Here is a 12,500-nt window from a genome sequence, read left to right on the forward strand (position 1 = left end):
TCTCTCCCTCCCTGTCTCTCTCTCCTTTCTCTCTCTCCTCCAGTCTCTCTCTCTCTCTCCTTTCTCTCTCTTCTCCAGTCTCTTTCTTCCTGTCTCTCTTTATCTCTCTCTCTCCTTTCTCTCTCCTTTTTTATCTCTCTCTCCTCCTTTTTCTCTCTCTTCTCCTCTTTTTCTCTCTTGTTTCTCCTCTCCCTCTCTTTTTCTCCTCCTTTGTCTTTCTCTTCTTCAGTCTTTCTTTCTCCCCGTCTCTCTCCCTTGTTTCTTCCCCCCCTCTCTCTCTCTCTTTCTCTCTCCTCCTTTCTCTCTCTCTCCTTTCTCTCTCTCTCTTCCTTTTTCTCTCTCCTCTCCAGTCTCTTTCTCCCTGTCTCTCTCTCTCCTTTGTTTCTTCCCCCTCTCTCTCTCTTTCTCTCTCTCTCTCTCTCTCCTCCTTTCTCTCTCTCATCTTTTTTCTCTCTCTTCTCCACTCTCTTTCTCCTTGTCTCTCTCTCTCTCTCAGTCTCTCTCACTCTGTCCTTTTTCTCTCTCCTCCTTTTCTCTCTCTTCTCCTTTCTTTCTCTCGCTCTCGTTTCTCCTCTCCCTCTCTCTTTCTCATCCTTTGTCTTTCTCTTCTTCAGTCTTTCTTTCTCCCTGTCTCTCTCCTTTGTTTCTTCCCTCTCTCTCTCTCTCTCTCCTCCTTTTACTCTCTCTTCTCCAGTCTCTTTCTCCCCGTCTCTCCCCTCTCTCTCTCTCTCTCTCTCTCTCTCTCTGTCCTTTCTCTCTCTTTTCCTCTCTTTCTCTCTCTTTCTCTCTTGTTTCTCCTCTCCCTCTCTCTTTCTCTTCTTCATTCTTTCTTTCTCCCTGTCTCTCTCTCTTGTTTCTCCTCTCTCTCTCTCTTACCCTTCTCTCTTTCTCCCTCTTTTCTCTCTTTCTCTCTCTCTCTCCCTCTCTTTCTCCCTCTTTTCTCTCTTTCTCTCTCTCTCTCTCTCTTTTCTCCCTCTCTTTCTTTCTTTCTCTCTCTCTTTCACAGATAATATGAGCCTCGGTGTCTGAATACAAATGACCAAGTTCAGTTTTGCTGTGGCGCTGTGTTGTGTCCAGTCAATTAACCTCATCTCCTCCATCCATCCCTCCCTCCATCCCTCTCTCTCTCTCTCTCTCATCTTTCACTGTCTCTTACCACCTCCCTTTTTTCCATCTTTCCCTCACTCCTTCTTTTTTCTTTCCCCCTCTCTCTGTCTTGTTCTGCTCTTCCCTTCTCTCTTCCTTTCAATTCTCTCTCTCCTTTCTCCTCTTTCATTCTCTCTCTCTCCGTCCTTCCTTCTTTCTCTCTCTCCATCTCTCCTCCCTCCCTCTTTCCCCCTTTTTAACCGGAGCCACGCTTTTCACCTGACAGTGCCGTTTCCATAGCAACAACACCCAGGACCCCTTTTCCCTTTTTTTTTTTTTCTTTTTTTTTTTTTTTTTTTTTTTTGTTCTTCAGTGGACGACAAAATGAAATGTCACTTGTGCCGAGCGAGGGCCGTTTGACAAAAACACACACAAACTTAACTCTGGAATATTCCGACTTTAAAGGCACACTGTGTAACTTTTTTGGATAGCACCTGGTCGTGTCCGTGGAGATATGCGAGGGAGATTGTTGTTTTTTTTTAGCAAGCCCACCTTTCCGCAGATCTGACCTTGTCTCGTGACTTCAAAACTCTAATGTGTTATTTGTGACGTGTTTCTGCCATTTTAAAGTTATTTGTTACAATATTATTGTGTTTAAAATGTAAAATATTACACGAATATTACAGCACTTTAATTTACTCTCAACAAAATAACTTGAACTTTTGCGCCGTATATGGACTGAACCAGGACTGAAACCAGGACTGAAACCAGGACTAAACCAGGACTAAACCAGGAACCAGGACTAAACCAGGACTGAACCAGGACTAAACCAGGACTAAACCAGGACTAAACTAGTTCTAAACCAGGACTAAACCAGGACTAAACCAGGACTAAACCAGGACTAAACCAGGACTAACCAGGACTAAAACTAGGACTAAACCAGGACTAAACCAGGACTAAACTAGTCTAAACCAGAACTAAACTAGGTCTAAACCAGATCTAAACCAGGACTAAACTAGGTCTAAACCAGGTCTAAACTAGGTCTAAACCAGGTCTAAACCAGGACTAAACCAGGACTAAACTAGTTCTAAACCAGGACTAAACTAGGTCTAAACTAGGTCTAAACCAGGACTAAACCAGGACTAAACCAGGTCTAAACCAGGACTAAACCAGGACTAAACCAGGACTAAACTAGGTCTAAACCAGAACTAAACCAGGACTAAACCAGGACTAAACTAGGTCTAAACCAGGTCTAAACTAGGTCTAAACCAGGTCTAAACCAGGACTAAACCAGGACTAAACTAGGACTAAACCAGGACTAAACCAGGACTGAACCAGGACCAAACCAGGACTAAACCAGGACTAAACTAGTTCTAAACCAGGACTAAACTAGGTCTAAACTAGGTCTAAACCAGGACTAAACCAGGACTAAACCAGGACTAAACTAGGACTAAAACAGAGTTGAACCAGGACTAAACCAGAGTTGAACCAGGACTAAACCAGGTCTAAACTAGGTGTAAACCAGTTCTAAACCAGGACTAAACCAGGACTGAACCTAGGACTAAACCAAGACTAAACCAGAACTAAACCAGAACTGAACCAGGACTAAACAAGGACTGAACCGAGGACTAAACCAGGACTAAACTGGAGCTGGATCGTTTGTATCGCGTCAGAAGGACGACACAACGAGTATGCGCTTAATTATATTATTATTATTAGAATAAACGTTTACATGATCGAGGAATAAATTAATTTGTCTTTAAAATCGGAATAAACCACCCACTTACTTTGGAATTATGTTTAATTCCGAATAATCATTTTCACCAAGTGTTTACATGGTCTTTTTAAAGCAAAATTACTTTTTTATTCAGAATTAAAGCTCTCACTGTTAAAAATTCCAAGCAAAACAACAAAATCTCCAAGGTGACGCACATTAAGTTACACAGTGCACCTTTAAATGTCTTGGGGGGGGGAAACATGTCCTGTGCATTTGACCCATCCTTCAGTCTTAATGGGCGACCTGTCAGGAGCGGCGGGTGATCTCAGCGCCGCACCGTGGCAGGGCACCCGTGTCCAGATGTTGTGCCAGGTTCCTGAGCTCGTGTTCTTCGCTGCGGGTTTATTGGGCACGGCGGGGCATCTGGAGTAACCGGGGACACGGGAAGAACACGCAAACTGTGCAAACAAAGCCCCACCTGTTCACTCTTTACACAGCCTGATCATTTGCATAAAGTGTGAAGGCGCAAATGTGTCCAAACCAAACTAATTAAAGTCGGGATCTGGAGACGTTCCCTGGGAGTGTGACGCTAACTTTAATCTGAGCTTTTTTTTTTTTTTTTTTTTTAACATAATCTGACCGTAAAAAAACTTACTCCGTTTGTATTGATCACAGGCTCCTGAAAATGTGTCGTTTAAATCCATTTTGTGTTTTTATTGGCTTTTGAGATGATCTTAAAACTACTTTGGCAGTGTTTGCTGTTACCGTGTGTGCATGGTGTCACCATGGTAACCCCCCCACAGCATCACTATAAATGATGAATTACTGCTGTTTTTTTAAATATTAGTATTAGTATATTAGTATTAGTATCAGTAGTAGTTGTAGTAGTTGTAGAAGTTGTAGTAGTAGTTGTAGTAGTAGCAGTAGTTCTAGTAGTAGTAGTAGTTGTAGAAGTTGTAGTAGTAGTTGTAGTAGTAGTTCTAAAGTAATTCGATATATTGTGATGACCCATGATATCTTTTATTTGTTTATTTATTTTATTTATTTAATGTATTTATTTTATTTATTTAATGTATTTATTTATTTATTTATTTTATTTTATCAAAAATATTAAATTTATTTATTTATTGTTTTATTTATTGTTTTTTTTTTTTAGTACTGCTTTTATGAATACATTTTATTATTATTGTTTTATTGATTGATTGTATTAGTTTCCTCATGGTTGGAACATAATTCTGCTGATTTTTGTAAAATGTTTTATATTGATATGTAAAACACTTTGGAAACGATCTTATTTATAAAATGTGCTATACAAATAAAGTTGGATTGGACTGGATATTATTGTGAGACTTTTGACGATACGCTATCACGATATTTGTTTTTGTTACATTCCTGGTTTCTAATGCATTTACCTTTGTCTTGTCTTGTCTCCAGACTCGGTGCGGTCCATCCCTGTGTCCGGCGGTCTGAATGGGAGCTCTCTCTCTGGCTCCCTCTCCCCCAGTCTGAGCGGTCAGCAGCTGGCCTCCTCCATCCCCTCTCCCACCTCCTCCAAGTCCTGGAGAAGCAAATCCATGAACCTCAAGCACAGCGCCACCTCCTCCATGCTGGCCAGCCCCACGCACCCCTCCCCGCAGGACGCCGGGCTCCAGGCCGGGGTGGGCACGGCCGGACCTCCCCCTCAGAGGTCCATGCTGGAGAAGTTCAGGCTGATCACGCCCCGAGCGGGTTCCAGAGTGTCCCCGTCTGTGGTGGAGATGGCTCTGCAGGAGGAGGACGATCTGTCGGAGTACGGAGACGAGGGAAGCACGCCGACCAGGTACACTTTAACTTTAACTGGATTTGAATTTATTTGTTTGGAGGATAAGCCCCTTGAGATGTGTCACCATCTCGTTTTCAAGGGGTTCCTCATGAATACAACAACAAAAGACAGATACAGATACAGTCGGGCAAACAGTAGGAGACAGAAACTCAAACAAACATCAAAACAACAAAATCAACACAACAACAAACACACACACACACAGTCACACTCACTCACGCTTCACTGTTTCACACATAATAAAACAAATTTGAAAAAAAAATAAAAATAAAAAATAATAAAAAAAATAAATAATAATAATAATAATAATAATAATAATAATAAATAAATAAATAATAAAAAATAATAATAATAATAATAATTAATAATAATAATAATAATAATAATAATAATAATAATAAATAAAAATAATAATAATAATAATAATTCAGAATTCAAAGATAAACAACAAAATTCAACAAAATAATCAAAAACAATGACATGGGTTATGTAAATGCTGAACCAGAGCATTTTTAAATAAAGGGACAGAAGTTAAAGCACGAATCGATGAGGGAAGATTGTTCCAATCAGAAGCAGCTTTATATTTAAATGAGTATTTTCCAATTTGTTTTTTGACTCTTGGGACAACAAAAAATATCTGATCTGTGTGACGTAAACTATAACAGGATCTGAATGGAATTAAATACTGTTTAAGATATTCAGGATAACTGAGATTAATACATTTAAAAATAAATAATAACCAGTGAAGTTGACGTCGGGAGGACAGAGTGAGCAGGACAGTTGGTGATACATCGTACAGTGGTGAGTTCTGAAGGGACAGCGGAGAACGAATCTGCACAGACTCTTATAGATAACGTTGAGTGGTTGGAGAATAGAAGTTGTAGTATTTTGATAAATGATATCGCAGTAATCTAAAATGGGAAGAATTAGTTGTGAAATAATCTTTTTCCTAACAGAAAAGCTAAAACAACTGATGGACTGATAAAGTAATTTTAAGCGATATGGAATTTAGTTTGTAATAGTTTGTATGTGGGCCCTGAATGAGAGCGACGGGTCGAGCCATAAACCAAGATATTTACATTTATCAACTGCTATAATTGGTGATGAATCAGTAAATGTCAAATTTATATCATAACAAAAAAAGAACGGATTCGTCGGATATTCATTTCATTTAAAAAACTAAGCTCAGTCTTGTGGATTAAACTAAATCCACAACAAAAAACCCAGAGAGAACCCAAACAATAGAAGCTTGTGGTCACATTTTCATGTAAACATCCATAAAAATATCATTAATACTTCTAGTTTAGGGCCTGAGTCTCTCATGTTTGCAGGATCCTTCTACACAGAGTTTAACGTGACCTTTAAAACACAGTTCACACGTCTCTTTTGTGTGATCACCGCATCCCCCACGGGCACACTTCACTTTATTCAGTTCATAATATTTCACCTTACACGATCAAAAATTGCTCACACACATCAAGAACACAAATCTTATAGCGCTATATAACATACAGTGGTCCCTCCTTTATCTCTGGGGGTTACGTTCTAAAAATAACCCGCGATAGGTGAAATCCGAAGTAGTCAACTTTATTTTTTACAGTTATTATATCTGTTTTAAGTCTGTAAAAACCCTCAGCACACACTTTATACCAGGGGTGCTCAATACGTCGATCGCGATCTACCAGTCGATCGCCAAGGTCGTGTGGGTAGATCGCCGTGTCTCGTCTCGGACTCACGTTTGGACTCGGTCTTGTCTCTCACTCGAGGTCTGACACTCAACAAGTGTGATCATATTTCATTCCGGCCGCTGCTGTTGGTAATAAACTTGTAGCGGGTGCAGGAGCGTGTGGGGCGTCTCAGTGCAGCCTGTGCGCTCATTTGAAACCCGCGGAGACTCTACGGCGCATCACAAACACACACGCTCCCTATGCACGGCTCGTCTGCGACAGCGTGTGTCCTCGTGTACCAGCGTGCATCACAGGGCAGGTTCAACTTCCTAAACATCCTACCTGTCCATCTGCCTCACGTCAGCACGCCGCCCCTCGCCTTTTCACGCTCTCGCTCCTTCCTGCGTACAGCCAACACAAGCCCCTCCCACAGTGCGGCTGATTAGAAGAGCAAGACCAAACGTGAAGCAAAAACCAGTCTAAATTTGTGTTCCAGTGTTGGCACAAAGCAGGTCTACAGCATAGAGCGGATCTACAGAACAGACCTACTGCCACATTTGGCTGAAGTTTGTCTAACAAAAGTGCACAAATGCATCTGTGTTTGTCACGATGTGCGTTTGGTTTGGTAAACGTGCAGAGGCTGGTAAATATCACTGCAAAACCAGAAAAGAATGAAACTCCAGTTTGGAACTTTAAAAAACAGGTTTTAAAATCTTCCTTCACTTTTTTCACAGTTTTGTGTAAAGTGCCAGAGGAAGTTCTCTTAAAGAAGAGGTTCTCAAACTGTGGGTGAGGGTCCAAAAAAGGGGCACAGAGTGTTTCAGTGCAGTTTGTTTGACTTTGTATTAGGTCGATCATTTTGACTTGGTCATTTTGTAAGTAGCTCACATGATGAAAAAGTGTGAGCACCTCTGGTTTAGACACTTTTCTCACATAGGAGAGTTACAACCCTTTTTTACATCCTTCTTAAAACTTATTGCTGCTGTCATCCTTTTGTTTGGATTCATTTATTCCATAATGGAGCCCGACAGCACAGAGTCCTGCACAGGTCCATTTTTGGAGACCCGCACCCGTGTATTACAGCACCGCATCCGCACTTAACCCGAGATTATATCAAACTTTTGCACTGCATACACCACGGACTGAACCAGGACTAACCCAGGACTAACCTAAGACTGATTCCAGGACTGTACTGTACAGGAGACACGGCACAGAAGAGATTGACTGACAGGTCTACAATCATTTAGCCAATCAGGATGCAGGGGGAGGAACACAATACGCACAATTACATTTTTGTTTACATTTACATATGATTATTATTATTTCTCTTATGATTATTGGGTAACACTTTATAATAACTACAACTCATTTAGCCTTAATAAAGCATGAACAAAGACTTAATTAATAATGATTCACGCTTAGTAACTACTTAATTACTACCTTAATTCACACTTGCACTTAATTTGCCTGTGCTTTAAATAATTACTCATAATTATTTCATACTTAATTACTCATGGACTAACCATTTGAGCATTTATTAATGATTAGTAAACTACGAGAGAATGATTTACTAATAATACAATGCAATGATAATTCAGGCAGCTATTATCTGTTAGTTAAGTCTTTTGGAGAGCTTTTCTAAAGTGAAGACTAATTATCCTTTATTAAACAATTACTAAGCGTGAATCATTATTAATTAAGTCTTTCTTCATTATCAATTAAGTCTTTATTCATGCTTTATTAAGGCTAAATAAGGTGTAGTTATTATAAAGTTACCGATTATTGTTTAAAAGTAAACTACTCGGCCTCGGTCGTTAGTGGCACTGAGGGCAAATTGTTTGGGGGCCCCTCCAGATTTGGGGGCCCTACTTTTGTGGCCGCCTACTTTTGCTTTATGGTAGCACCTCCTCTGCAGGAGACTACTGGTCCATCCTGGTTTAGACTGATGTAATAACCTAGTGTTAAATTGATGGTTAAAACAGCACAAATTTCCCCAAAATTTCCGTTGATAACATGAGAAAATGCATACATTGGCTCACAATGTAGAAATTTCATTCTTTCAAAAGCAAAAGAAAACAAAGGCAATAGAAAATAATTATTTAAAAATGTAAAAATATAAATATTGTCTCCGTTTATAAATGTTTTTCTTGCTCTTACTGTGAGCGTGGTTGCTTCTCCACAGATCATCACCTTCTTATGTCGTACTGTGAAACACTAGGCAGTGTAATAACATCTCCAAAGAGACATTTATACAGATTATACAAGTTTTAGGCTCTCTGATATAATTTGCACTTGATAACAGTAATTCATGGTTGATTAATTAAACCATTTATTTTAACTATTGTCATCTTTTCCTCTCACAGCACGGCTCCAGCCAAGCAGCCCCCTCCCAAGACCCAAACATCCTCCATCGCCGCTCCAACCAAAACCTCCTCTTCATCATACTCCAAGTCCAACGGCAGCAGAACCACGGCGCCCTCTAAGGACAAGGAAGAGAAGAGCAAGTCCTCGAAAACCTCTAAAGACCCCTCCTCCTCTTCCTCCGCCTCTCCCAAAGACGAAGCCTCCTCGGAAAACTGCAAAAAGAGCTCCAAAATCGGCAGCTTTATCCCCAAGGGCGGAAAGACGTCATCAGCCAAGAAAGAAACCAGCACCTCCACAGCGCCCTCGAGCGGCATCCCCAAACCGGGCCTCAAAGCGCCCACTGCGAACTCGAGCAAGACTCAAAACCAACCGCAAGCCTTAAATAGTAGCGGGAACATCCGAGGAGGAGGAGGAGGAGGAGGAAGTGGAAGCGGAGGAGAAGGGGCAAAGCTGAGCAAAGGCGGGCAGAGTGGTAGTTTTTACATCCAGAGGTCCATCGGGGGTCCGGAGGGCAAAAGAACCAGTCTAACCTCGTCCACCAGTACCTCGGCGCTGTCCGGGTCTGGGGCGGGAGGAGGAGGAGGGGCAGGAGGAGGAGGAGGAGGTGGGGCAGGTCAGGGGGGTAACGGAGTGGTCCAACTGCCCCAGCAACAGCAGCACAACCACCCCAACACGGCCACTGTGGCGCCGTTCATGTACAGGTAAGACTTTCAAATCGACACGTGTTAGTATGAGTTAAAACTGCACTGTGGAACTTTTCTGGTGGTGGGTCTGTTGCCTGATTGTCTCCATCGTTTTGCTTGGAATGTTCCTTATTACTAGGGATGGGCATTCGATTAAATTTTCTTAACCGATCGTCGGGAGAGTTAATGATCGATTATCGATTAATCATTAACGTTTTTTATATTAAAATGATCATCATTATTATTACTATCTGCACTACTAATCTGCATAAATAAATTCAACTTTACGACATATAAAACATAACCACTCTAGAGCCACATCAGCCCGTTTGACATTATAATGGGTTTAATCCAGATTTGTGCAAATCGCACAGAAACGAAACTTAAAACTGCATTGCTAATTTGCATAAACTAAGCAAAGGTCTTGTGTCGCTGATGTGGTCAACTTCTTTCAGAATAAAAGACATGACTCAGGTGAATACAGGTTAGTGTGACCATATTTGTGTTTGTCAAAACCAGGACACTGTGTGGGAGGTGGGAGGTGGGGACTCGTCATCGACATTGAGCGTCTCTCACCTGGTAAAACTTTTTCATGTTTTTCGGTGTCCTGGTGAACTTTTTCCCACTGGACACCGAAACATATGTGCTGCTTTGTACACTGTGCACATGGACTCACACTTGTCCCGAACGCAACGGAAAGTGTGGAATTTCTTGTACAAATCATCGTTAAATACACATTTGTGCTTCAGTACGTTGCAGACTGACTGACTGTTTGTGTCTCGCTCCTTCTGAGTGCAGAGACACATGTACGGACCCGTTTGGTCACACTATGCTACGCACAGCAACCTACATTCTGTTTGTCGAACATAATTGATGAAATTCTTAATGATCAATTATCGATTAATCGATTAATCATGCCCATCCCTACTTATTACGGCATTAAACAGATCTAGCTTTCGTGTATTTACTTGAGAGTAGCTGAGTTGGTTGTGAGCTCGATCAGAAGGTCGGTGGTTCAAATCCCGCTCTCTCGACAGACACAACACACAAACACACACGGAGCAAAAAACACCTGCAGCCACACTCGTCACTCCACGCCGACGAGGAACGGAACGGAGGAACGAACCGAAAAAGCGAGTGCAATGCGCCACTTCTAGACACGACTGAACAACTGAGTCACTGCGAACACGCCGACAATCCGTTGGTCCCAGACAGAACCTCCCTACACGCCACAACTGAACAAAGCCCAGAGTCACCGTGAACGAACAAACAAACAAAACCACTCACCCATCACACTGTTGTGTTTCCTTTAAAGTCAAGTGCGGTTTATTTGTGACTAGGACTAAACTAAATATGCAATACGCGTTCATACGCTGTTAAAAAAAAAAAAAAAAAAAAAAAAAGCATGCAAGATTGCACAAAAAAAAAAAAATCCACAAAACAGCGAGACCGCAAAAGGTGAACCGCGATATAGTGAGGGACGACTGTAAATTGCTGGTATTTTGTTGCTATATAAAACTACTTCTCCCCAGACCACAGACCTGACCTGTAATTCAACCTTAAATCTCGTCTTTACTTGGAGCTTGTGTTTAGTTTCACTTTCTGCTGCCTCGTATAACCCGACCCGTGGGTGGTTAAAAAATACCTGCTCTTTGAATTTGTATTATCTAAAAATATGACCCATTTATACACACGAGCATTTTCAGTGTCATGCTGTGTGCGTCCTGCCAACAGTAAATCCATATATCACACAGAAGGTATATTATTATTATTTAAAGCTCAGAATTCATCCTAAAATGCCGTGTTATGGGATCACAGTTTTCCTTTAGCTCATTTCAAATCGATTCTGTGGATATATTTGCTGTAACTTCCCTCACAAAAGCAGGCAGTGCAAAAGTCTGTGTTAATGTGAGATTATGTGTCGAGGGGAATACTTTTGTTTAGAGCTGATTTAAATTGAAAGGCCGAACTATAAGTCGCTCCGGAGTATAAGTCGCACCAGCCAAAAAATGCGTAATGAAGAAGAAAAAAACATATATAAGTCACACTTTTTTGAGGGAAAATTATTTTAAAATCAGAGACCAGGGACCGACATTTCATCTTAAAAGTCAAGTTCTAGTAAAAACAATAGAAGAGAGAACAACAGACTGTTAACGTCACATATGAACAGTTCTTCAGATAAACTATAACATAAACAACAGAACAGAACAAGTTTAACAAACTCTCCATCTCACTCCAAATCACTAAATCCATTCAATTCTTCATCCTCGGTGTCACTTCTGAGCAACTCCACGACCTCCGGAGGTAAACAGAGCGCCGCTTCCTCTTCTGTGTCGCTGTCGTCAGACTCAGCGTCAGTTCCAGTTAGAATTATTCAGGTCTTTCTGAATCCAGACAGGATGGTTTCGGTGTCACTGGAGTTCAGGCTTTGTCCATCCATCCAGTGACAAGTTTCTCACTCACTCCAAACTTTCTTTCTGCTGCTCGATTACCATTTTCAGATGCAGATTTCACTACTTGGAGCTTGTAATCTGCAGAATATGATTTTCTTTTTGGGGGCATTTCTTCTCAGTCGTCTTTATAAGTTTGTCTAAATGTTAAATTTTCAGTGTTACAGAAGTAATGTTGCGATCGACTGACATGATACAGACAGGACAGAGGCTCTTTCTGCAGGAGACATGCGCAGTAGAGCCAAGTGACAGTGGTACAGGAGGAACAGGAGCAGCAGATACTGACACACAAGACTAGAGCCTCTCACCGCTTCAGTGTGAACATTTTAATATATAAGTTGCACCGGAGTATAAGTCACAGGAAACACACAAACCATGAAAAAAATGCGACTTATAATCCGAAAAATCTGTACTTTTGGAACTGCTTTTGAGCTAGATTAGTCTTGTTTAAAGGTGTATTATGTAACTTTCCTGGTGAGTGGTCCACCATCTGCTTGTCTCCATGGCGATGTTAATTGCGTTCCTCTTGATCTATGGAGAGGCGACCCCGCTCACAGTGAGAATTCCTTTTTTTTCAAGGAATTCATGAGCAATACAAATATGGTAGATGCAAGATAAAAGATACACTTAAAGGTGCATTGTGTAACTTTTTGGTTGGAGTTGGGGGTCCGTCACCCGCTTGTTTCCATGGATACGTCATTGCTCTGCCTG

General features: G+C 41.2%; 1 protein-coding gene across 1 annotated transcript in view; it reads left to right on the forward strand.

Moving 5' to 3' along the window:
* Window positions 1–12,500, forward strand: part of nav3 (neuron navigator 3) — a 285,935-nt gene that overhangs the window by 47,155 nt on the left and 226,280 nt on the right. Inside the window, exons 6-7 of the mRNA XM_055153752.1 lie at window positions 4,238–4,622; window positions 8,656–9,357. Of these exons, the coding sequence (XP_055009727.1) occupies window positions 4,238–4,622; window positions 8,656–9,357 (1,087 nt within the window). The remainder of the gene's footprint in view (window positions 1–4,237; window positions 4,623–8,655; window positions 9,358–12,500) is intronic.

The sequence above is a fragment of the Boleophthalmus pectinirostris genome, unplaced genomic scaffold, assembly GCF_026225935.1.
Source record: "Boleophthalmus pectinirostris isolate CB_2022bp ecotype Guang Dong unplaced genomic scaffold, ASM2622593v1 HiC_scaffold_18, whole genome shotgun sequence".
Lineage (NCBI taxonomy): Eukaryota > Metazoa > Chordata > Actinopteri > Gobiiformes > Gobiidae > Boleophthalmus > Boleophthalmus pectinirostris.